The sequence below is a fragment of the Myxine glutinosa genome, chromosome 4, assembly GCF_964187855.1.
Source record: "Myxine glutinosa chromosome 4, kmMyxGlut1.1, whole genome shotgun sequence".
Lineage (NCBI taxonomy): Eukaryota > Metazoa > Chordata > Myxini > Myxiniformes > Myxinidae > Myxine > Myxine glutinosa.
The window spans coordinates 27,385,687-27,413,200 of record NC_136264.1 but is presented as its reverse complement, the minus strand read 5'-3'; the positions used below and the strand labels follow the sequence as shown (position 1 = coordinate 27,413,200).

Below are 27,514 nucleotides of genomic sequence, written 5' to 3'. Positions count from 1 at the left end.
GATATGGCGTCACAACAAACCATTCCAGCACAAACGAAGGCCGAGAATTAGTTGAGCTTGCAAATCCAAAATGTGAACCAACGGCAGCTCCTTACTATGCGAGTGCGGTCCAGAAGGAACTCTGCCGGATTTGTCTTTGTCCTTCACATCACTCAATTGCTGCTGCACACGAATATGCTGTTGATGCTCTTCAATCTGAGCCTCTCGATGAACTTTCCTCCTTCATGATGTCACCGATTCCTTAATATCTCTCCCGGGTTACTCCCTCCTCCGGTATGATAGACCTGAGCCTCGTCCTGGTGGTGGGGTTGCTATCTTTATCAAAACTCTCTTCCTCACTCTCCCTGCACTGCCCTCTCTCCACCTCACCCCCAAGAGTACCTCTGGCTACGGCTTCCCCTTCGCTCCCACTTTTGTTCATATGTGTGTTGTACCGTCCACCAAACAGTGATGACTCCATCTACATCTCGCCATCTGATAATATGGACCAACTTCTATCTTATCATCCCAACTCTCTCTTCCGCATATGTGGTGATTTGAATTGTCATCATGCCAGTTGGCTGGGTGTGGGTACCTCTCTCACCAGCCATGGCTCCTCAGCAAAGGACTTCTGCGACTCATTGGGACTGACACAATCTGTCAATTTTCCGACCCGGATCTCAGTCAACGGGGGATCTTCTCTTCTAGACTTGGTTATGACCAACTTCCCTGCAAATGTCTGCTGCTCTTCTTGTGCTCCAATCGGCTCATCTGATCATGTGCTTGTTAAAGTGGATATCTCTCTGGCCATTCTCAGAGAGCTTCCTCAGCGTCGACGAGTCTGGCATTTCACTCAGGCCAACTGCCACGGTCTTCAAGCAGCCATCAATCATCTGGACTGGTCTCCCATCTCTACCGCCTCTAACATCAACTCATCCTGGGAATTCTTCCAAAGTAAATCGCTCTCTCTCTCATGCACAGATTTATCCCATCTCGTCTTCAGTTGTCATACCCTTCCTCCCGTCCATGGCACACGGATTCTTGTGGTGAGGCAGTTGCCCAGAAACAACTTGCCTTCGCCTCCTGGAAAGCAAATCCAACGGAAGGAAATCTCATTTCCTTTCAGAAAACCTGAAACAAGTGTGTGTCCACCCTCAGGAGAGCCAGGAAACAATATCTCTCTACTCTCAAACCTGTCTCCCTCTTCCAAATCCTGGTGGCATCTGGTCAAATCTGTTTCTGGTGTTTGTTCACCCTCCATCCCCTCACTTACCTCAAACGGCTACACAGCTGACTCCGCAAGTGAAAAAGCTGAATGCCTCAACTCTGTGTTTGCCTCAAAATCTTGAGTCCCAAACCCATCCCTCTCTGTACCCACCGTACCCAACTGCTTCCTGGACTCTGTGTCCTTTTCTCCTGACAAGGTGGAGAAGTTTCTTTCAATCCTCGACTCTGATTCTGCAACTGGACCAGATGGCATCAACCCACGGGTCCTAAAATCCTGCTCTGCCGCTCTTTCACTCCCTCTCTCTGTACTCTTCACCCTCGCTTTTGATCAAGGTCATCTGCCATCAGCTTGGAAATGAGCCAACATCACTGCTTTCCACAAAAAAAGATAATTGCAACTACAGATCAATCAGCCTTCTCCCAATTATCAGCAAAGTCATGGAATTCCATCATTGCTTCGGATATCAAATCTTTCCTCTTCTCGAATGGCTTGATCTGACCATCCATTTGGTTTCAGACCAGGTCACTCTACTCTGGACATGCTGCTTCTGCTGTCTCAACAATGGATGGAGGTCCTCAATGCCAAACAGGAAATTAGAGCTGTCTCCCTTGACATATCACGTCCCTTCGATACAGTCTGGCACCCCACTCTGCTCACCAAACTCTCCTCCTTTGGTATCCATGGAAATCTCCACGCATGGCTGGCGGACTTCCTCTCTAGTCGCAGTCAACGTGTGGCCCTGAATGGGTTTCTCTCATCTCCTCTTCCTGTTCAGGCTGGAGTTCCCCAAGGCAGTGTTCAGGGCACTGTGCTTTTTCTGGTCTGCATCAATGATCTCTCTGAATCTCTTGAAAATCCTATCTCTTTGCTGATGACCACTCTCTGCCGCTCCATTCCTCATCCCTCAGATCGGCAGTCTGCAGCCAACTCACTCTCTGCAGACCTGGACAAAATAATCACAGACTGGTCAAACAAGTGGAACATGTCTTTCAATCCTGACAAATCTCACACTCTTACTGTGTCTCTCCAAAACGACCGACTGGACAACCCTCCCATCTACTTTCTGAACAATCCTCTCCAAGAAGTTCTGTCACTCAAGCCTTTGGGTCTCACTATCTGCCATGATCTTTCCTGGGAAAAACACATTTCTAATCTGGCCTCCAAAGCCAGTCACCGACTGAGCATCCTCCGTCGTGCAAAGTCCTTCCTTGGCACACCTGAGCTCCTCACCACATACAAGGCTTTCATCCGCCGCTCAATGGAATACTGTTCTCCCCTCTGGGCCGATGCTCCTGCCTCACCACTAGCTCGGCTTCACGCTGTTGAAACCAAAGCTTTCAGAATCATTGGAATCTCCCGCGATGAAGCTAACTCCAAGGGCCTATCACTTACTCACCACAGGCAGGTTGGTGGTCTTTCTGTCTTCCACCGACTCCTCTCCGGCCTTGCCCCCCAGCTCTCTCTGGGCTCTGTCCCCCAAATATTCCTACAGGTCGCACAAGATCTGCCAGCAACCCTCTTATGGTTAAACTGCCAAAATCAAGAATCTCTGCTCACCTTCCCTCCTTCATTCCTCTTTTCTCCCGCCTCTGGAAGAAACTCCCTCACTCTCTTCAATCATTCTCCTCCCTCCAGGTCTTTAAAACAGCTGTTCACCACTATCTCTCATCTTCCCCCATCCAAAACCTTGATCTTTTCTACCCCTGCTAATTCACCCCAGATCCACTTTTTTGAAATACCAACTTCTTTCCAAGAAGTCCTTGCAGTGTCCTTGTGTTTTATACTTCTCCCCCTCCCCTTCCCACACCTCCTCCCCCCAAGCCCTCTCCCTCCCACAGATCTCCCGATGTCCCTGCTCTCAAATGTTGTGTTTGTGTGCTTCCCCTTCTCTCCCCTCTTGTCTACCGCTCCCCTTATTATATGTTTTATGTGTCTGTTTGATTTTTTATATGTCTGTATGTTATATGTCTGTTATATTATATGTCTGTCATGGGGACCGCAAGGCTAACCCCCACTCTTGCAGGGAAAATGGCCTTAAAATGCCTGTTGTTGTTGTTTATCTGTTTGATTTTTTTGTGATTAATGTTAGCTCTTTCACGAGCCTCGATCTTGTATACAAAAAATAAATAAATAAAAGAGCTAATGTGCATCATACCTTGGCCTTCTCAAAATCGAGGTCCTTTCCAATAGTCGTAAGCAAACGACAAAGGCACTCGAGGGACTCCTCCTCATGGGTCTTCAGCAGCTTGATGAGGCAGTCATGCATGATGGGTTCAGTAAGCATCTTCAGCTTAAAAAGTTCTCCAATGAACCTGATGTTGCCAAGCGAACGCCGCCGGGCCGCGTCCCTCGAATCGACAAGTTCCTCTTGTAGCCGCGTCTTTTCCGTTTCCTGAGGAGCCCGCAAGGGCATTTCCACGTCAAATATGGATAATTATGCATAAAGTGTAGGGTACGTTGTTGCTCATCACAAGTTTACTTCAGTTTTACACAAACAAAAACAATCTTTAAAGGGGAATCCCAAATGCTCAGACCACCCTTGACACATAATCTATCCCTTGCTGCCCTCCAAAATAAAAATGATGCATATTTTCCCGGTTTCTAAAGTCGGTAATTTCGCCATTAAAAGTCGAAATCATCATCTTATTCATGCTTAGTCATGACGTCACACCCAGGAGTTGACTGGCATTTTCCTATTGTTTAAGGGTTACATCGTGGTACGATTGAACTCAAACAGTAAATAATTTCCGATTTTCCACAAATATGCTGAGTTGGTGCATCCTTGGTGGTGGTTGTAATACTTGCCGTGTACTGCTCTAACACCTCCCAAACCTCAGGAGTTTTGGCTGGCTGTGACATTCCCTCTTTGCTCACACCTCATGCTTGGCTGTGTTGTACCGTCCTCCCAACAGTGACGACTCCATATATCTATATCTCTCTCTCTCTCTCTCAACATGGACCAACTCTTAATTAGTCATCCCAACTCTCTCTCTCTCCCTTTCATGTGGTGACTTCAATTGTCACCATGCTAATTGGCTGGGTGTTGGTATCTCTCTCACCAGCCATGTCACTTCTGCAAAGGACTTCTGTGACGTCATGGGAATGACTGAATCCATGAATTTTCCCACCTGGATCTCTCCAAATGGAAAATCTTTCCTTCTGGATTTGGTGATGGCCAACTTCCCCACCAATGCATCTTTATCATCTTCTGCCCAACTGGCTCATCTGACCATGTGCTTGTGAAGGTCAAAGTCTCTCTGGCCTTTCTCAGAGAAGAGCCTCGGTGCTGGCAAGTCTGGCAGTTCCGTCAGGCAAACTTGCAGGGCCCCCGCAAGCAGTCATCACACTCCAGGACTAGTCTCCTCCATCAACCGCCCCTGATATTAAATCATCCTGAGAATTCTTCCACAGAATCCTGCTCTCTCTCTTATGCAGATTCATCTCATCTCGTCTTCAGTTACCTTACCCATCCTCCCGCTCTTGGTAATCTGAATCCTGTGGTGAGGCAGTTGCTTTAAACAACTTGAATTCTCCTCCTGGAAGGTAAATCCAACCTCATTTCATTCCACAAAGCCCGCAACAAGTGTGTCTACTATCAGGAGAGTCAGAAAACGACATCTGTCCAACCTCAACAATGAGCTTTCAACTTGTATTCCTCTGATAAAAGCTGGTGGGTCCTTGTCAAGTTGGTCTCTGGTGTATACATACTCCCCTTCTAACAATTCCATCACTTCAAATGGAACCACAGACGACCCGTGAGAAGGCCGAATGCCTCAAATCTATCTTTGCTTCCAAATCTTGTATCTCGAACACCTCTATGTACCCACCGTTCCCAGTCGTACCCAACTGCTCCTGGATTCTGTCTTTTGCACCTGAGGTGGAGGAAATGTTTCTGGCAACCCTCGACCCTGACTCTGAAACTGGACCAGACGGCATCAGCTCAAGTGTCCTAAAAATCAGCTTTGCTGCTCTTGCACTTCTCTCCCATCTAGTTTCTCAACAACCGTCTCAAAGAGGTTCAGTCACTCAAACTCTTGCGTCTCACTCTCCGCCATGATCTCTCTTCGGCAAGCCACACTTCAAAGTTGGCCTCTGAAGCCAGATACCGACTGGGCATTCTCCGTCGTGCAGTCCTTCCTTGGCACATCTGAGCTCCTATGCACCGACAAGGATTTCATCCGCAGCTTGCTGGAGTGCTGCTCTTCCCTCTGGGCTGGCTCAAGGAAACCAAGGCTTTCAAGATCATTAGAATCCCTCACAATGAAGCTGAGTCTATGGGCCTATACCTTCACCACCGCCGACAGGTCACTGGTCTGTCTCTTCTTCCATCTCATTTCTGGTCTTGCACCCCCTAACCTCTCTGTGCTATTTCCCACCCCCCCCCCCTTACAACCCCACCCCCCCCCCCCCAAGTATTTGCTGGATGCATGCGGTCCACCAGCAACTCCCTCCTGGTGAAACTGCCTAAATCCAGAATTGCTGCTCACTTCCACCGATTTATTCCTCTCTATTCCCACCTGTGGAACTGCCTTAAACACGCTCTTCGATTTCATTCTTCCCTCCTGGTCTTCAAGACAGTCGTTCACCCCCATCTCAGGTCATCCCCCCCATCCAAAGCCATGATCTTGTCTACAACAGTTAAACCACCCCCACCTCTCAAAATTTTGCTTATGTATCCATCTTGTCCACCTCTTGCGTTCTTCCCTACCCCTCATCGTTACTTGCATCCCTTGTTTGTCTGTCTCAGTCTACCTTCTCCCTCCACCCTGCTATTGGTGATCCCCATCTCCTGCTGTTCCTTTTGTAATGTAGTGTCCTGATCTGTTCTGTGCACTAGTTTTTCCACGAGCCTCAACAATGTATGAAAAAGATAACATTAATTAGACCAACACTCTTCGACATCACGACATCGACCGATATGCCTCCACCCACATTATTACATCATTATAATACTTGTACCAAGTTTGACTGAAATCCATTCAGCTGTTCTGAAGTTATCACATTTTTACCTGACACAACCTATGGCCTTTGACCTCTTCACCCCAAAATTTTATCAGTTCATGATTACATAATTATACATACCTGTACCAAGTTTTAATTTAAATCCCTTCAGTTGTTCACAAGTTATCACATTTTTACCTGACATGACCTTTGATCCTCTGACCTTTGACCTTGGGACCCCAAAATCGAATCAGTTCATCTTTACATCATTATACATATCTGTGCCAAGTTTGAATTAGATCCCTTTAGCCTTTCTCAAGTTAGACATATTACAGACTTTGACGTTTGACCTCTTGACCCCAAAAGCTAATAAATTAATCTTTACATCATTACACATATCTGTACCAAGTTTTAATTTAAATCCCCTAAGCTGTTCACAAGTTATCACATTTTTACCTGACATTACCTCTGATCTTTGACCCCAAAATCGAATCAGTTAATCTTTACATCATTATACATATTTGTACCAAGTTTGAATTAGATTACTTCAGCTGTTCTCAAGTTATAGACCTATTACAGACTTTGACCTTTGACCTCTTAAACCCAAAATGTAATTATTTCATCTTTACATTCGACATAATTCGACCAACTTTGGGCAGAATCCCATCACTGGTTCACAAGTTATTGCGGTAACAGGATTTTTACCTAACACGACCTGACCTTTGACATCGTGACACCAAAATCTAATCAGTTCATCTTTACCTCATTATACATACCTGCACCAAGTTTGACTAAGATCCCTTCAGCCATTCTCAAGTTATCACGGACGGACGGACAACCTGAAAACATGTCAACTTCGTCGGTGGAGGGATTTAAAAAAAAACCCCCCAAAAAAACAACCTACTTTCATTTGAGTCCCTACAGACATAGAGATATTAAAGCAGGTTACACCACATGATACAATTTCAGGTTGCCCTTTGGAATCGCATTTTCAACACTTTCATCAGAACTTCAATTAATACCAAAGTTGGTCCTGGATGTGGATTAGCCCTGTTTACCTTTCAGAGACTCAATTATCCCATGGCCATTTGTTCCCCAACTACTTTTATATGTTCAGCTGTTCTGTAATATTAGTCACCACATTGAACCACACAACAACAACAACAACATGCATTTTAAGGCCATTTTCCCTGCTAGAGCTGGGGTTAGCCTTGCGGTCCCCATGACAATCTTCTCCATTTTGCCCTATTTTCTGCATCTATCCTTGTTAACCCCCTTGCCCGCATTTCTTCTTCCACCATCTTTAGCCAAGTCTTTCTCGGTCTTCCCCGTCCTCTACTTCCTTCTACATTCATTTCCATCACTCTTCTCAACCAGTCACTTTCATCCTTCCTCAACACATGAACAAACCATCTCAACCTGTTCCTCTTCACAGCATCAATCACAGGCAATATTCCCATCATCTTTCGCAATTCATCATTTGTCTTCCTCTCTCTCAACGATACTCCACACATCCATCGAACCATTCGCATTTCCACCCTTTCCAGCCTTCGTTGCTGCTCTACGTTCATTACCCATGTCTCGCTCCCATAAATCATAACACTTCTCACACATGCAGCATACACCTTTCCCTTCAGCTTCAGCGACACTCTCCTCCTCATCAGCACGCCACTCAGTTCCCGAAACTTCTTCCATGCACATCTCACTCGAGCAACCGTTGCCGAGTCTGATCCATCTTCTCCATTCAGCATGTCTCCGAGGCAGCAAAATGTTTTCACACCTTCCAGCTTCACGCCGTCTCCAAGATCCAACTCAACATTTCCTCCATCTGCAGCTCCCGCTGTGCACACCTTACATTTGAATGTAGCTGCCACACTGGTAAATGACCCTCTCAGACAACTACATTTTTGATGAACCCACTCAGCGCACATTGTACATTGAATGGAGTTCACTCCGACACCCTTCCTGCACACAGCACACGGCCACTTCCCAGTTCTTTCCACCTCACCACATGCTTTACCACTTGCCATCACCTTCGTCTTTCCGATATTCACCTTCAGACCTTTTGTCTCCATACATTCCTTCGACTTGTTCATCTTTTCCTTCAGTCCATCCATACTTTCCGCAATCAACACCAGATCATCTGCATACAACAACTCCCACGGTAAACCCTCCTTTACGTTCTGAGCCAGCACCTCCATCACAGCTACAAATAGTAGTGGACTTAGTACCGACCCCCTGATGCACTCCCACCTTCACCTCAAACTCACCACTGTTCCCGTCCTTCGTCCTTACAGCTGTGCACGCTCTTTTGTACATTGCCATCACTACTCTGATCAACCATTCCTCCACTCCTAACTTCCTCAATGCCCATGTCAATACTTTGCGTGGAACCCTATCGAATGCTTTCTCCAGATCAACAAACCCAAAAAACAACTTCTTCCTCTTCTCCATGTACTTCCCCTGCAACTGCCTCACAATGAAAAGCGCGTCTGTCGTTCCTCTTCCTGGCATAAATCCAAACTGCATTTCGTCGATCTTCACTTTCTTCCTTATCCTCCTCTCCAACACCCTTTCCAATACCTTCATTCCCTGCTCCAATAACTTTATCGCTCGGTACGAGCCACACTCCAGAGGGTCACCTTTCCCCTTGTATAGAGGGACGAGGGTACTCAGTTCCCAATCCACTGGAATGCGGCCTTCTTTCACCACCAGATTACAGATCTCTGTCATTCTTCTGCCGCAAGGCTCCTTCTGCTCAATACCCGCTCCACCCCATCATGCATCTCTGCCATCAAATCAAATGGACTCCTCCGACGACCCAGGTACATTCACCGTGGCTCTGGTCGTAAGTTTGTATATGTACAATCAGGTCACTCCATCCCCATCCTCTGGTCGGCTCAGCACACTCTCACTCATCGTCCCAGCACACCTAGTCACGGCAACGCACAAAATCGCACCTCCTGCCTGCGAACCCTGGCTAAATCACCTGAATTCATCCCCGCTGTTCAAAACAACATCAAGCTCACCCTGTTCAACACCCGGTCCCTCAACAACAAATGCCTCATCCTCAACGACTACATCCTGGATAACAAACTGGACTTTCTCTGTCTCACCGAAACCTGGCAATAACCACTGGACTACAACACGCTCAACCTCACCACACCCAATGGATATTCCTACGTCAATAAACCACGCTCGGAGGGCCGAGGTGGTGGAATTGCCGTTATCCACCGTCAAGACATCAGGACCAGCCTCATCCCCATCGCCTCATCCTCATCCTTTGAACACCTGGCTTTTAAACTCTCTGGTCGCACGCAGTCAGTCATGGCTGTCGTCTACCGCCCTCCCAAACCACACCCATTATTCCTGTCTGACTTCTCCTACTTTCTGACCCAGCTATGTTCCCTCTCCCCCTCAATCCTCCTCCTTGGTGATTTCAATATCCACATGGACTCCACTGACTCCACAATAACCACTGACTTCACTGATTTACTCACCTGCTTTAACCTCACTCAACATGTCAACTTTCCTCGGCATATCCGTGGTCACATTTTGGACCTTGTCTGCTCCACTGGATTAATTTTGCACCATCTCTCTGGCTCCGACCTCACCCTCTCTGACCACTTAGCCATCACTATGACCATCAACATCCCCACCCCAACACCAAGACATTATCGCACTATCAACTTCCGTAAGCTAAACGCTCTTTCACCAACCTCATTCTCATCCACCCTCTCTGAAAAAATGTCCACTTCTCCCTTCATTGACCTCCACACCCCTTCCGACCTCACTGACTACTACAACCACACTCTCTCCTCCTGCCTTGACTAGCTTGCGCCTGTAAAAACCAAAACAGTTTCTTTCACCCATTCTGCTCCCTGGTTTACCCCTGAACTCCGCCTGATGAAAACTCGTGCTCGCCAACTTGAAAGACTCCGCAATAAAACAGGTCTCACAGTTCACTCCCAAGCCTACAAGGACCACCTACAACACTACAAAGATGCCCTCTCCCACGCCCGCTACGCCTACTACTCTCAAATTATCCACTCTGGCTCCGGAAACCCAAAAGCACTCTTCTCGACAATAAACAAACTCCTCCGCCCCCTGGACACCACCACCCAGTCATTCACAGTAGACAACTGCATCTCCTTCCTTTCTTTCTTCCAATGCAAAATTGACAACATCTACAACAGCTTGACCACCGCCGCACCCGCTCCCCCTCCAACCACCTGCCCCCCCTTATCCTGCCTTCCCCTGTCTCAATTCTCCCCGGTCTCCCCTACTGACCTCCTCATAGGAATGAAAACTGCCACCTGCACTCTTGACCCCATCCCCTCCAGCTTTGTCAAGGCCTCCCTCCCTGCTCTCTCTCCACTTATCATTGCAACAATAAACTCCTCCCTGTCTACAGGCATCGTCCCACCATCCCTCAAAATTGCTGCTGTTACCCCCATTCTAAAAAAACCTGGTCTAAACCCTGACACCCTAAATAACTTCAGACCCATCTCCAACCTACCCTTTCTGTCAAAAGTTTTGGAACGCGCTGCAGCCGCTCAACTCAAACATCACCTCTCTGCCAATAACCTGTATGAAACATTCCAATCCGGATTCCACTCCAACCACAGTACTGAAACTGCTCTCCTCAAAATCACCAATGACCTTCTCCTCTCCTCTGACGCTGGCAACCTCAACATTCTCGTCCTCCTCGACCTCAGCGCTGCCTTTGACACCATCGATCACACCATCCTCCTCACCCGACTTGAATCCACCTTTAACGTTACCGTCACTGCCCTCTCTTGGATTAAATCATACCTCTCTGACAGACGCCAGTTCATCTCCATCAATAACTGCAAATCCCCCACTGCTCCCCTCCCCCAAGGTTCAGTTCTTGGCCCCCTCCTCTTCATCCTTTACCTGTCCCCCCTCGGTCACTTAATCCGCCGTCATGGTCTCCAATTCCACTGCTTCGCCGATGACATCCAGCTTTTCGTCTCCACCGACACCCACTCTATCCTGACAAACTGCATCTCTGAAATAAAATCCTGGATTCAAATCAACTTCCTCAAACTTAACTGTGATAAATCTGAAATAATCATCATTGCCCCAAAAACGCTCTCAAAATCCACCCATAACTTTGCCCTCAACATCGACAGTATCCCAGTATCCACCTCCCCTCTCATCCGGAATCTTGGCGTCATCTTTGACCAAACCCTCTCCTTCGACAAATACACTAAACAGATCACAAAGACAGCCTACTTTCACCTGAAAAACATCGCCCGTCTCCGCTCATCCCTCTCCTCCACGGCTGCAGAAACCCTCATCCATGCCTTCATCACCTCCCGTCTGGACTACTGCAATAGCCTCCTCTATGGTTCACCGTCAACAATCACCAATAAACTCCAATACATTCAGAACTCCGCTGCCCGTCTACTCACCCATTCCCGGACCCGTGACCACATCACCCCCGTCCTTTACAAGCTTCACTGGCTCCCCATCTCCCAGATAATCCAGTACAAAATCCTCCTCTTGACCTACAAAGCCCTCCATAACCTGGCCCCATCCTACCTGGCTGACCTCCTCTCCAGACACACTCCCATCCGCAACCTCCGCTCTGCTGGTACCAACCTCATGACCCCCCCCCCCCCCCCCCCCCCATCCGGACCAAATTCAGATCCTGGGGGTACAGGGCCTTCTACATCGCTGCTCCCACCCTCTGGAACTCACTACCTCACACCATCAGAGACTCCTCCTCACTCACCACATTCAAAACATCACTCAAGACCCACCTGTTCAGCACTGCATTCAACATTCAACCCACAGCATTTAACCCCTGACTATCACTTCTCCTTCTCCCTCCTTTTGCTTTAAATATTTCCCTATTGATTCTTGTCTTTTTGCAATTGTTGTTTTCATGTTTTGTTATGCATTATGTTTTACACTCTGTCAAAGCGCCTTTGGGCTTCATGAAAAGCGCTATACAAAATAAATGAATTATTATTATTATTATTCTCTTCACACCCCAACTTCCTGCTGCCTTCAACATATCTCCCACAACTCCCACGCCTCCTGCCCCCAAGCCCTCTCCCTCCCACACTTCTCCCTGCTCTCAAATTGTGGTTGTGTGCTTCCCCTTCTCTCCCCATCTTGTCTTCCGCTCCCTCTTTTTGTATATTTTGTTTGTCTGGTTGATTTGTTTGTGTAGCTCTTTCACGAGCCTCGATTCAGTATACAAAAAAAACAAAAAAAACAAACAAAAAAAAAAACTCGGTTACTCTCTATGTTGCCATCCCATTCATTCTCTGTATTCAAGAGCATTTCCATATATCTTTTCCATCTTCCTTTAATTCCATCTGGGTCGACAACGATTTGTCCCACTTCATCCTTCAAGCAACTCACCCCCATCACATCACACCTCTCTTTCGCTATGTGCTTTGCAATCCTGAATACTGCTTTCTGACCCTCTTCCGAATCCAAGCGTTCTCCGAACATTTTCCTACATGCCTCCTGCGCCTTTGCTACCTCTTTCTTTGCAGCCTCCTTGGCTGCCTTATAACTTTCATGCTCTGCCGTTTCTGATCCCGTACCCTTCGCCTTCTGCCACTCCTTGAACTTCTTCCTCTTCTCGTCAATCCTCTTTCCAACTTCATCATCCCACCACCATGTTTCCGAGTGCCTCGGTGGTCCTTTTGTCCATCCCCACATACCTCACCAACGGCTCCCAACAGACTAGCTTTTCATTGACATCCAACCACTTTCAAGCTCAACCATATCATCCTCGACCCTACTCAGCCTCTCTTTTAATGCCTCCCTTACTGTCACCTCTTTCAACCTCCACACCTTCATTCTCAGTTGGTACTTCACCCGCCGGGCTCTCCTCGCACCTTTCACCCTTATGTCGCAGACAACCAAGTGGTGCTGTGAAACAGCCTCCTCCCCCGCGATCACCTTTGTGTCCCGGAGGTGCCCCCTATCTCGCCTACGCACCATAAGGTAGTCAACAGTTGTCGTCGACCCACCTGACGTGTATGTAACAAGCTTATTATCCTCTTTCTGGAACTGAGTATTACAAATCAAAAAATCAGCTCCATCAGCAAGCTCCAAAATCCTTTCACCTTCTCCATTTCTCACACCATATCTGTAACCCCCATGAACTCCCTCAAAACCATCCATACTCCTTCCCACATGTCCATTCAAGTCTCCTCCCACCACAACAACTTCCTCATCTTTCACGTTTTCCATCAGCTTCTCTATCGCACACCAGAACTTGTCCTTCTCTTCATCGCTTCGACCAACCTGCGGAGCATATCCCGAGATGACGTTCACCAAGAGCTTTCCAATCATCATTTTCACCATCATCAACCTATCACTCACTCTAGTCACACTCACCACACTGTCTACAAACTCCTCAGAAAACAGGACACCAACACCATTCACGCCCTCCGGGCACCCTTGCCACACAAACTTGTATTTCTGTCCCTGCCTACCCTTCACCATTCTCACACCACTTCCCTTCCATCTCGTCTCTTGCACACAACATATGTCCACTCTTCTTCTGACCAATACTTCCACCACTTCTCCTGATCTCCCTGTCATTGTCCCTACATTCCATGTCCCAAACCTCAGAAACCGATCTCCACTTCGCGGCTGCACCCTGCCCATATGTAGTTGCAATTGTCATGGTTCTCTTTTTGAGGCAATGTTTTTATGGCCGAATGCCCTTCCTGACGCCAACCCTCTTAGTCGTCTCTTACGACACGCAGGGATACGGTGTACCTATTCTGACCAGGGTACACACTGGGAGACTTTTAAAACATGGAAATTCGGGGGGGGGGGGGGGGGCATCAGCATCACGGCTGCGGTTTAAACATATTCCAACAATATCCAAACAGAACCATGAAAACCATGAAAAACAATCTGGGAAAAGTCTCCAAGCGAGAACGTGGATTTGAAAAAAACAGGAGCAGAGACGGAAGAAAAACGAGATACAGGGGGCGGGGCACAAGTCGAGACGAGGAGGAGAGCGAACAAGCACGTGTCCGGAAGGAGAGAAAGAATCAATATAGAAATCTTTGTCTATCCATTTGTCCTGTTTTTAAAAACGCCGGACAAAGGGTAAGATGTCTGCGAGAGGCAGGGGGGAGAAAAGAAAATCAAAGAAACAAGCAAATACTATGAAGGAAAGAACTTACACTCACAAAACACCGACGGGGGGAAGGGAGCCCGGAAAGACCAGGCCGCGCACGACGCGCGAATAAGAAACGACCAATCACACACAAATCCGCAACAACCACAAAACCAAAACTAAACAGAAACACACAACACACACACAACAAAACAACCAGCGGAAACCCGACAAAGACACGAATGGGAAAACACTCAAACTTCGATGCCGTGGAGAGCTCGAAGCAAGCCTCGTCGCCCAAGGGACCGGAAGTTTTTTTTACACATTGTACCACATTGAACCACCCCCTCCTAAAATCTGCAGATAAAATGGCAATTGGTTTCTGTGACAAACGTTTCAAAACACCTGTTTATGACAATACGCCTCGTCTTTCTAAGGTGTCATGTCACATAAGAAACGACCTAATAAGAAACGAATAAGCATCTCCCTGCTCTCAAATGTTATGTTTGTGTGCTTCCCCTTCTCTCCCCATCTTGTCTTCCGCTCCCTCTTTTTATATATTTTGTTTGTCTGGTTGATTTGTTTGTGAAGTAAATGTTAGCTCTTGCACGAGCCTCGATTCAGCATAACAAAAAAAAAGAAGAAATTTTTTTTCCGGCTGTGGCTGATATTCTTAAGTGTTACGTGGTCCCCTCGGTGACTACCTGGTCTCGGTGACCCCCGGACCGTGAGAGGAACTTCGCCAGAAAGTAGTATTATATATGCGCTTTCGCAACGCAATCCCTATGAATTCCACCCAAGAGAAAACTGATGTTCAATGATATATTTCAAGGGTAATGATACCATACAATTTCGATGATACAATCAAGGATATATTCCCCGAGCAATCCACCATCCACAATTCACACTCAACAATCAATCAATCCCCTAGATGATTAAGATGGCCATCTTACATACGTGTGTCCCCTTTTGTACTCACGACCCCCTTTGGTCTCTGTCCCTCACAATGTCTCTGGGCCCCTCCTGACCAAGATGATGGTCGGCTTCGCCGCTCTCGGGCGGTTGAACGAACCCCGGGTGGACGTTTTCCGACCGGGCATGTATCGTACCAGGAACCAAGGTTGCAGCCCCCTCTTGGCCACGCGAAGCGGGTACTGTACAGCAGGCAAAAGCCACACGCCGTTTGCAACGCGGGTTAGGCCCCAACGTGCGACCCGTACGCGTCTTTATACACGGTGCCGCGAACAGTGCCAGACGCTGGGTCGGTGCTCGGCCACACGGTAGCTTGACGTGTCCACCGGGCAGGTATCCGTCCCGGTAACTCCTCTCGCCAGACGGGCTCGGGAACGCCGCTTTTCCACACGGCTCAATATCGATTCCACCTCTCGTCGGAGCGGGGCGAGGAAGAAGAACTCGTCGCTTCTCTCGACCTCGTGTCTTTTCTTCTTCCGTTTCCGGTCTCTTTTTCCAGAAGGGCTCCTGACCCTCCAATCACAACAACCCTTAATCGACTACACATTGCTAAGCAAAGACCTGAATAGGAATTCACATACATTCCCATAAATATGTAACACTCCCCCCCTTCAAGAAAAAGTTTGAACCCAGCGAAAACTTTCTTTGCCGGCCAACTTGGATAAACCAACCAGATAACTCAACCCCCCCCCCCACATTATCAGTTCCCCCCGGGCACAGTTATCACTTAAAAATAAAGCAACCAAAATTTCACCACAGCCCCCCCAGATTAACTCCCTCTGGACTAGCACCAGCAACGACATTGTCCCTGCCCTTTACATGTTCAATTTCCCGTTGGACTCCTGCCAAGCCAAACTCCATCTCATGACCCTCTGACTTTGACTGTCCGTTTCTTGTGAATGAAGGTTAAGGGGTTGATCAAAGATCCAAAGTTAAGCAACTCGATAGCACTTTTTCCGGGAGGCCAAGCCGAGTATTCACTACATGGATGCCTTTAGGAACGTGGAGTTCACGGTTAGTCCGTGCAGGAAAGTTCTCTACATGGGCGCCTTGAGGAACGTGGAGTTCACGGTTAGTCCGTGCATGAAAGTTCACTACATGGACGCCTTTAGGAACGGCGTTCACGGTTAATCCGTGTAGGAATCTTGGCTCGGCGGCTCCGCCACATTCAGTGCTTCAACTTCTCAGAACTTCCCTAATAATTATGGTGGGACCGCTTGTCCCTGTAGTCCCATGAATAGCGGTCTCCTTCTCGGCCACTACTTTGACAATCCTTCCTTCGGGAGCTGCCGTAACTCAGGGAGCCTCCATAATAATATTGATTGCGGCCACCACCAAAACTACCGCCCAGTTGTCCTCTCCTGTAGACCTCTCGACGCCTACGAAATGCCTTCCCTACTGTTATGGTCCGACCCTCCAAATCCTTGCCATTCCAATTCTTCTCTGCCTCTCTGGCGTCTTTTGTGCTTGCAAACGTGACAAAGCCGAACCCTCTTGACTGTTGCGTTTCCCTGTCTCTTACCAACCGCACTTCCACCAGCGGCCCATATCGGTTGAAGACAGAGGTCAGAACTTCTTCCTCTGTTTTGAAGTTCAGTCCCCCTACAAATAACTTGGTACTTTTGTCGCCATCCCGAGCTGGTGTGGTGTTATTTTCCCTGCTGGGCTCTTTACCAACCCTCAGGTTACCATAAACTTGACCCCCGGCCAAATCATTCCCGATAACCACAGATACACCCTCTACGTGAAGCGTGGCTTGTAAACCGACGGTGACCGGTCCTGACACCAAATCGGACTCCAAATGGATGACATGAAGTGGAGCACTAACACCGCCCCCGATCCCCTGTAAACGAACACTATCCCCCGTTGCCGTCTCCTCAGACCATGGCAAAATGCCTTCAAGCATTTTTTTTTTTTTTTTTTTTTTTGTATACTGAATCGAGGCTCGTGAAAGAGCTAACATTTACTTCACAAACAAATCAACCAGACAAACAAAATATATAAAAAGCGGGAGCGGAAAACAAGATGGGGAGAGAAGGTGAAGCACACAAACACAACATTTGAGAGCAGGGAGATGTGTGGAAGGGAGAGGGCCTGGGGGGAGGAGGCATGGGAAGGGGGGGGGGGGGGGTGGAGGGAGAAGTATAAAACACAAGGACACCAATGACTTCCAGGCCAGAAGTTGGCATTTCAAAAAAGTGGAATTGGGGTGAAATTAGCGGGGGTAGAAAAGATCAAGGTTTTGGATGGGGGAAGATAAGAGATGGTGGTGAACAGCTGTTTTAAAGACCTGGAGGGTGGAGTGGGATTGAAGAGAGTGAGGGAGTTTGTTCCAGAGGCGGGAGAAAAGAGGAATGAAGGAGTGAAGGTGAGCAGAGAGTCTTGATTTTGGCAGTTTGACCATAAGAGGGTTGCAGGCAGATCTTGTGCGACCTGTAGGAATATTTGCGGGACAGAGCCCAGAGAGAGCTGGGGGGGCAAGGCCAGAGAGGAGTCGGTAGAAGATGGAAAGACCACCAACCTGCCTGCGGTGAGTGAGTGAGAGGCCCTTGGAGTTAGCTTCATCGTGGGAGATTCCAATGATTCTGAATGCTTTGGTTTCAACAGCGTGAAGACGAGCTAGGTGTGAGGCAGGAGCACCAGCCCAGAGGGGAGAGCAGTATTCCATTGAGCTGCGGATGAAAGCCTTGTATGTGGTGAGGAGCTCAGGTGTGCCAAGGAAGGACTTCGCACGACGGAGGATGCCCAGTCGGCGACTGGCTTTGGAGGCCAGATTTGAAATGTGGTTTTCCCAGGAAAGATCATGGCAGATAGTGAGACCCAAAAGCTTGAGTGACAGAACTTCTTGGAGAGGATTATTCAGAAAGTGGATGGGAGGGTTGTCCAGTCGGTCTTTTCGGAGAGACATCGTAAGAGTGTGAGATTTGTCAGGATTGAAAGACATGTTCCACTTGTTTGCCCAGTCTGTGATTTTGTCCAGGTCTGCAGAGAGTGAGGAGGCAGCAGACTGCCGATCTGAGGGATGAAGAATGGAGCGACAGAGAGTAGAGTCATCAGCAAAGAGATACAGAGGATTTTCAAGAGAGTCAGAGAGATCATTGATGAAGACCAGAAAAAGGACAGGGCCTAGAACACTGCCTTGTGGAACTCCAGCCTGAACAGGAAGAGGAGATGAGAGAAACCCATTCAGGGCCACACGTTGACTACGACTAGAGAGGAAGTCCGCCAGCCATGCGTGGAGATTTCCATGGATACCAAAAGAGGAGAGTTTGGTGAGCAGAGCGGGGTGGCAGACCGTATCGAAGGCACGTGATATGTCAAGGGAGACTGCTCTAATTTCCTGTTTGGCATTGAGGACCTCCATCCATTGTTGAGAAAGCAGAAGCAGCATGTCCAGAGTAGAGTGTCCAGGTCTGAAACCAAATTGATGATCAGAGATCAAGCCATTGGAGAAGAGGAAAGATTTCATATCTGAAGCAATGATGGATTCCATGACTTTGCTGATAATTGGGAGAAGGCTGATTGGTCTGTAGTTGCTGGGATCTGTTTTTGCACCTTGTTTGTGCAAAGCGGTGATGTTGGCAGATTTCCAAGCAGATGGAAGATGACCTTGAGCAAAAGAGAGGGTGAAGAGAACAGAGAGAGGGAGTGAAAGAGCGGAAGCACATGATTTTAGGACCCGTGGGCTGATGCCGTCAGGTCCAGTTGCAGAATCCGAGTCGAGGGTTGACAGAAACTTTTCCACCTTGTCAGGAGGAAAGGACACAGAGTCCAGGAGCAGCTGGGTACGACTGGGTACGGTGGGTACAGAGAGGGATGGGTTTGGGACACAAGATTTAGAGGCAAACACAGAGTTGAGGCATTCAGCTTTTTCACGTGCGGAGTCAGCCGTGTGGCCATTTGAGGTGAGGGAGGGGATGGAGGGGGAACAAACACCAGAAACAGATTTGACCAGACGCCACCAGGATTTGGAAGAGGGAGACAGATAAGAGAGTTCGGTCCTGAGAACGGAGAGATGTTGTTTCCTGGCTCTCCTGAGGGTGGACACACACTTGTTTCGGGCTTTGTGAAAGGAAATGAGATTTCCTTCCGTTGGATTTGCTTTCCAGGAGACGAAAGCAAGTTGTTTCTGGGCAATAGCCTCACCACAAGATTCCGTGTACCATGGACGGGAGGAAGGGTATGACAACAGAAGACGAGATGGGATAAATCTGTGCATGAGAGAGAGCAGTTTGCTTTGGAAGAATTCCCAGGAAGAATTTATGTCAGAGGCAGTAGAGATGGGAGACCAGTCCAGATGATTGATGGCTGCTTGAAGACCGTGCCAGTTGGCCTTAGTGAAATGCCAGACTCGACGACGCTGAGGAGGCTCTCTGAGAATGGTCAGAGAGATGTCCACTTTAACAAGCACATGATCAGAAGAGCCGATTGGAGCAGAAGAAGAGCAGCAGACATTTTCAGGGAAGTTAGTCATAACCAAGTCCAGAAGAGAAGATGCTCCGTTGACTGAAATCCGGGTCGGGAAATTGACAGTTTGTGTCAGTCCCAGTGAGTCACAGAAGTCCTTTGCTGAAGAGCCATGGCATTAAAGCATTAAAGAAGCATTAAAGATTGATGTGCTCCTGTGTCCCTCAATATCCTAACCGGTCTCCGGTTAGTCGAGGCTCCATCCAGTGACACAAACCCCTCTGAAATAAATGGTTGGTAACCCTTTTGATGGCGATTTCTCACAATGGCCATTGCATTTGGAGTCGTAATAGTCGGACTCCGCTCTGGGTCTTCCCTTTTCATGCGGTAACAACTGGACATCAAGTGTCCAGGTTTCCTGCAAAAAGCGCAAGTCGGCCCGGAGGAAAAACTCATGGTTTGCCTCGGGCCCCCCGAAATATAAGTTTGTCTTGGGCCCGCATCCCTCGGATTTCGAACAGGTGGGGTATCCGCGTTGTCCCCATAATCATCTCGAGGCCGCCGCCATGTATTGTCGTTCTCCGCACCTGCTGTTCCCCACCTCCCCTGCGGAGATCTAGGCGAGGAGTTAGGTTCGTGGACCCCTATTCGGTGGGTTAAGGCATAATCATCTGCCATGGTGGCTGCGTCCCACAACTTTGGTACTTTCTTTTCCTGCAGGTACACTTTGATGTCCTCGTGGACACACTGCTGAAATTCCTCCACCAGGATCAAGTCACGCAATGTTTCGAAGTCTTTCCCGACTCCTTTTGACTCACACCACCGATCAAACATGTTTTCTTTCACTCTGGCAAACTCCACATGGGTCTCACTCTCCCTCTTCCTGGCATTCCTGAATTTTTGCCTGTAAGCTTCCGGAACCAACTCATAGGCTTTGAGGATGTGCTTCTTCAGTACCTCATAATCTGCACATTGGTCCATTGGTAGCGCCGAATAAATCTCTTGAGCTTTTCCCACCAGCACACTTTGCACTAGTATGGTCCAGGCCTCCTCCGGCCAGTTTAATTGTCGAGCCACTTTCTCAAAGTGTGGAAAAAATTTCGTGACTTCCTTTTCACTGAACGGTGGAACCAGCCTCACATGTCTGCCCACATCCCAGGTTTTCTGGTTAGGTGTCGACCCCGTCAGCAAGGGTGGTGCCTCTCCCCGTTCTCTCATTAACTCCAGCTCCTTGAATTTAATTTCTTGCTGAAGCTCCATGTCACGTTCCTTTAATTCCCTTTCCGCTTTTCTCTCCTCTGCTTCGAGGTCCCTTGCAGCTCTCCTCTCCTCTGCTTTTCTCCCTTCTAACCTTTCCTGGAGTTCTCGTTCCACTCTCCTTTCCTCTGCTTGTTTCTCTTCTCTCCTCTCTTCTGCTTTCCTTTCCTCTTCTAATCTTTCCTTTTCTGCTTTCCTTTCTTCTTCTGCTCTTTCCTTTTCTGCTTTCCTTTCTTCTTCTGCTCTTTCCTTTTCTGCTTTCCTTTCTTCTTCTGCTCTTTCCTTTTATGCTTTCCTTTCTTCTTCTGCTCTTTCCTTTTCTGCTTTCCTTTCTTCTTCTGCTCTTTCCTTTTCTGCTTTCCTTTCTTCTTCTTTTAACCTTTCCTGGAGTTCTCGTTCCACTCTCCTTTCCTCTGCTTGTTTCTCTTCTCTCCTCTCTTCTGCTTTCCTTTCCTCTTCTTTGATCCGTTCCTGGCTCCGTAATTGCAACTCCAGTTTCCGGAGCTCAACGTCTTCTGGTTCTTCGGGTAGCCACTCCCAGGCTAACTCGTCCCATGTTCCTAATCCCACCATAGATTGTATCACCGTGGCCTGCAACTCTGCCTTCCTCAAATTAGTTCGGACCTCCAAGTTAAAATGTTTGGCCAATTTCAAGAGGTCCAACTTTAGTAACGCTCGGAACTGTGCCTCACTCGGGGTTACCGCAAAGTTCTGTGCCACAAACGCCATGGTGCCTATCGTTAACACCTGTTAACCTTCACCCAATACTTTACCCCCAATTTCCCCAAAATTTACCAATTAATACTTAATTAATAAATTTTTATTAATAAAAATATTATTTTATTATTTTATACAATTTTAGATCCCGGACGTAGACCCAATTGCGAATCCGCAAATCGTAATTTGGACGAGCCCCCAATTCTGTTACGTGGTCCCCTCGGTGACTACCTGGTCTCGGTGACCCCCGGACCGTGAGAGGAACTTCGCCAGAAAGTAGTATTATATATGCGCTTTCGCAACGCAATCCCTATGAATTCCACCCAAGAGAAAACTGATGTTCAATGATATATTTCAAGGGTAATGATACCATACAATTTCGATGATACAATCAAGGATATATTCCCCGAGCAATCCACCATCCACAATTCACACTCAACAATCAATCAATCCCCTCGATGATTAAGATGGCCATCTTACATACGCGTGTCCCCTTTTGTACTCACGACCCCCTTTGGTCTCTGTCCCTCACAATGTCTCTGGGCCCCTCCTGACCAAGATGATGGTCGGCTTCGCCGCTCTCGGGCGGTTGAACGAACCCCGGGTGGACGTTTTCCCACCGGGCATGTATCGTACCGGGAACCAAGGTTGCAGCCCCCTCTTGGCCACGCGAAGCGGGTAATGTACAGCAGGCAAAAGCCACACACCGTTTGCAACGCGGGTTAGGCCCCAACGTGCGACCCGTACGCGTCTTTGTACACGGTGCCGCGAACGGTGCCAGACGCTGGGTCGGTGCTCGGCCACACGGTAGCTTGACGTGTCCACCGGGCAGGTATCCGTCCCGGTAACTCCTCTCGCCAGACGGGCTCGGGAACGCCGCTTTTCCACACGGCTCAATATCGATTCCACCTCTCGTCGGAGCGGGGCGAGGAAGAAGAACTCGTCGCTTCTCTCGACCTCGTGTCTTTTCTTCTTCCGTTTCCGGTCTCTTTTTCCAGAAGGGCTCCTGACCCTCCAATCACAACAACCCTTAATCGACTACACATTGCTAAGCAAAGACCTCAATAGGAATTCACATACATTCCCATAAATATGTAACACTAAGGTATACACTGGTTCTCAAAAACTGGATGTGCCAGTGAAAATTGGATATCATAATCGAAATCTACAGGTTCATGTTGGTTAGAATCACCTCAAAATATACTAAAACCATAAAACTTTAAAAAATTGGTTGACCAGTGTTATGCGACACAATAAAAACACCTTTCAAAAGACACCCATTGAAAAACACCCAGACTGTTTTTGGCTCACAGTTGAAGGCGGAAAAAAAAAAAAGAAGATATATGCAAAAGCATCACACATCGACATTTGAAATTCTGTTCCTTGGTCAGTCTAATTAATACATACTCATGCTTTAAAACAAATAATCAGCATTCAAGGTAGCAGTAGAAGAAAGTAAAACGTTTAAAAAAATGCACAACCACTTTAAAACACAAATGTAGCCAGAATTTCGGCACAGAACCACCCATGGATAGGGAGCAATCCTGTTTCCTATCCCGGCTTGTTTTCTCTCAGCTCACCACTGGACAGAAGACTGCCAAGATGGATAGACAGGCTCTGTGGCGGGTGGCTATGCACACTCAGATTTCAACTCTGGGAATTATTCAGTGTTTCTAAGGCTTACCGAAGTATAGGCTTCCAACTCCTTTTGCTTCTTCTCGAAGATGTCGTCGTCGTCTTTGTCTTTTTCAAACTCTTTCTGACAGCGGTTTAGCAGCAACTTCCGAAAGTTGACAAACGTCCCTGGCTTGTCAGCAACTTGTACTTTCAGCTGCGTGTGATAGGGAAGGACAATCAGCAAGTCGACAAACATTACAACAAAACCCCACCAAAAAACAAATGAGGGTGAACATGGCAAATGCATTATGTGTTCAGTAAGAGAGCTGACCATAGCAAGACAGCGGCACATGTTTGCATAAGCCACGGAGAAACTAGGCTCATCGATGGCTTTCTCAAAAACAAGGTCGATGACCCCTTTGAGGCGCTCCTCAGTGTCAATCTTCAGTTCTGAAACCTGCTTCATCAACTGCTGAAACATCTGCGGCGTGAGCTTGTTGAGGATGCTACGGACACGCCGGAACAATTCCTGGACGTGGCACACACACCATTCACTTATACGTTGGGGAGGAAATCTCTGCATGCTACGAAAAAATTAATAAACTAAAAAGGAAGTTCAAATTCATCTTGATTATACACGAGAATATACACTAGTATGACTGATCGGCAGAAAACCCACCTGCGTCTTGGCGATCTCAGGGTCATCACTCACCACCTCTCGTTTCAAGGTGGGTTTCCAGGCATGGTCTGACTTGTTGAGTTTCACGTCATCTGACAGCGATACATTTGGAAGGATCTTTCGGGGAGTCTTACCCGCAGGTGTCTGAAGACGCCGTGGTGCATTCACCGAACCCTTCACCAGACACAATTACATGTATTATTTATATATTTAAAGCATTCAATTAGTTCACATTCACAAAATAATTAAATAAAGGGCAATCAATCATCACATTGTGATATTTTTAATAAACTTGTGACTTTGTATTAACTTTGTAAACGAATATTTATAAAGCCTTCCATAGATTGCCATAACAGCCATTTATCAGTTGCTAGAAGTTCCACAGATTGCCAACAAGTGGCAAAGCATGTGGTGAGGTGGAAAGAACTGGGAAGTGGCCGTGTGCTGTTTTCAGGAAGGGTGTCGGAGTGAACCCCATTCAATGCACAATGTGCGCTGAGTGGGTTCATCAAAAATGTAGTGGTCTGAGAGGGTCATTAACCAGTGTGGCAGCTACATTCAAATGTAAGGTGTGCACAGAGGGAGCTGCAGATGGAGGAAATGTTGAGGTGGATCTTGGAGACGGCGTGAAGCTGGAAGATGTGAAAACATTTTGCTACCTAGGAGACATGCTGAATGGAGGTGGATTAAACTTGGCAACGGTTGCTGGAGTGAAATGTGCATGGAAGAGGTTTCGGGAAATGAGTGGCGTGCTGACGAGGAGGGGAGTGTCGTTGAAGCTGAAGGGAAAGGTGTATGCTGCATGTGTGAGAAGTGTTATGATTTATGGGAGCGAGACATGGGTAATGAAAGTAGAGCAGCAACGAAGGCTGGAAAGAGTGGAAATGCGAATGGTTCGGTGAATGTGTGGAGTATCGTTGAGAGAGAGGAAGACAAATGATGAATTGCGAAAGATGATGGGAATAGAGCCTGTGATGGATGCTGTAAAGAGGAACAGGTTGAGATGGTTTGGTCATGTGTTGAGGAAGGATGAAAGTGACTGGTTGAGAAGAGTTATGGAAATGAATGTAGAAGGAAGTAGAGGACGGGGAAGACTGAGAAAGACTTGGCGAAAGGTGGTGGAAGAAGAAATGCGGGCAAGGGGGTTAACAAGGGGAGATGTAGAAAATATGGCAAAATGGAGAAGATCGTCATGGGGCCCACAAGGCTAACCCCCGCTCTAGCAGGGAAAATGGCCTTAAAATGCCTGTTGTTGTGTATTGTATGTCGACAAACAAAGACTCACAGTCGACCGAAGCAAGGGCTGCGGGCGTCCCAGGTTTGCAAAGTGAGGGGTGAAGTCTGGGCCCTTCATTATGCGTGGCACGTGGTGCTCCATTCTCGTTGCCTTGTTCATCTACAAGCAGGAAACAGATCTCAAGCATCACACGAAGAATACCAACGGAGCTCCTCAATGTCCCATTTGTCCGTTGTCACGTTTTTCTGTCAACGAGTGTGAAGTTACCGTTTCAAGGACGACGTCACTGATAGGTGGTAATCCTTCTGGCTTGCGTGTGCTTGCTTGGCTGTATTGAAACTGCAGCAGGAACTCTCGGTCATAACGCTTCTTCGCCTCCGGGTTCAGGGGTTTCCACTCAACTAGTGGGGCACAAAATTCCAATTCATTTTCCAGGTGATTCCAATTCCTTTCAAGGTGATAAGAATAAAACTCAAGTGATGTAGAATAGGAGCAACCTTAATTTACTGAAAAGGCTAAGGTCCCTCCCTAATCCACCATCGAAGATTGCTCTATGAAACATGGATTTCTCTCCCACAAAGGATGAAATTTTCCTCGTCAATATTAATTCCACCTCTGGAAATGAACCCAACTCCATTGGCACTGTAATCCTCACGAATTGCACTTCAACATTATACTTTCTCCTTTACTCACAATTCTCAGTGTTTTATTCAGATCTTCTGCCTTATCTTGGAAAGTTCCAAACATCACCTGCTCAGAGCTCATGACAGTGACAAGAAGGCCCAGTGTACAAGACCTTCATCCATAACATCATCGAGTCAGGGTTCCCACTCTAGGTTGGTGCAGCTGCTCCAAATCAGGACGCCTGGAGGAGATAGTCCACTGCTCTCCATTCTATTGGCATCTCTCAGCAGGAGGCCAAGACCAAAGGTAGACGTATTGCCCAGCACAGTGAGGTTGGTGTGCTCAGTTTTCTATCGTCTCAATTCTGACCTCACCCCTCTCATCCTCCTCCAGCCAGCTCAGGTCGCACGCATTTGAATCATACACCTGGTTACTCTCCCCAATTATAAAAATGAATGCCTTATTCCTTCAATCCTCTATTCTGTCGGTGGAACTCTCAGTGTCAAAGCATTCACCTTGTGCAATTCCCTGTTTTCCCAAGAGTGACATCTATATAATCTATATACCTCCATATCTCCATCTCTCTTCAACCTTCACTGTCCCCCTTCTCCTTTATACCACTCATGTGTAACATCTTTGTCTCTGAGTCTGTGAACCTGATACGCCTTCTTTTGATTAGCTCCTCCATTAATATGTTTCTGCATAAAAAATAACTATGTATGTACGTATAGATATTACAGAATTAGCACTCTCAAAACACAAAGCAAAACAAACAAAAAACTAGAATGGCACTCGGTAGAGCGCATACCTCTACCAGGCCGAACAGTTTGTTTTGTATCCCAATGATAGGCTGGATCTGGATTCGGACCTGAACCCAATCTAATCAGCTTGTTCTTGTCACCTAACCAACTCGTCCACCAAGTTTAGTCATAACTCGTCCATAACTTTTTTTTAAATATCATGGTATACAATCGCTTTTGGCCCAATCTCTCAATGGTGAAGAATCACTTAAAAGTTCAATAATTCTCGTGTCTGAATCCATACGTATTCAGATCTCCACCAAAATTGAATCGATTCGTCCTTGTCACACACCCAACCTCTCCACCAAGTTTCATCCAAATCCGTCCATAACTTTTTGAGATATCCTGTTATGTATCGGTTTTAGCCCCATCACTCAATGGTGAAGAATCACTTGGATTTAAAGAATTCTCATATCCGAATCCATATTCAGGTCTTCACCAAAATTGAACCAATTTTTCCTTGTCACACACCCAACATTTCCACCAAGTTTTGTCCAAACCCGTCCACAACTTTTAAAGATATCCTGCTACATGTCACTTTTGGCCCTATCTCCCAATGGTGAAGAATCACTTAAATAATTATACGAGCCAGATCTTCACCAAAATCTAATCATTTTTTCCTTGTCACATACGCTACCTCTCCACCACATTTCGTCCAAATCCGTCCACAACATTTTGAGATATCTTGTTCACAGACAGACAGACAAACAAACAAAGAAGAAGACATCATGCAGAGCACAATACTTGTAAAATCCACCCCTCCCCCCAAAAAAAAGTTGCCATGGATACATAAAATTGTCCATTTCATCAAGATTATCTTTATCCGGAATTGACTTCACTTCCGGAATTGACTTCCGGGTTCGGTTGCGAGAGGACGCTGGCGCTGCATGTTCGCCGCTTCTCCGACTGGATGGATGTACAGGGTCTGCTT

The 27,514-nt window shown here is 47.3% G+C and overlaps 1 protein-coding gene across 17 annotated transcripts in view; it reads right to left on the bottom strand.

Annotated features, from left to right (window-relative positions):
• Positions 1-27,514, bottom strand: part of LOC137424531 (eukaryotic translation initiation factor 4 gamma 3) — a 269,017-nt gene that overhangs the window by 73,018 nt on the left and 168,485 nt on the right. For all 17 annotated transcript variants that reach the window (XM_078775553.1, XM_078775566.1, XM_078775569.1 and 14 more), the window contains 6 exons: positions 25,427-25,560; positions 25,208-25,318; positions 23,923-24,096; positions 23,575-23,772; positions 23,311-23,457; positions 3,363-3,599 (listed from right to left, as the gene is read on the bottom strand). In XM_078775553.1, coding sequence (XP_078631679.1) covers positions 3,363-3,599; positions 23,311-23,457; positions 23,575-23,772; positions 23,923-24,096; positions 25,208-25,318; positions 25,427-25,560 — 1,001 coding nt within the window. The remainder of the gene's footprint in view (positions 1-3,362; positions 3,600-23,310; positions 23,458-23,574; positions 23,773-23,922; positions 24,097-25,207; positions 25,319-25,426; positions 25,561-27,514) is intronic.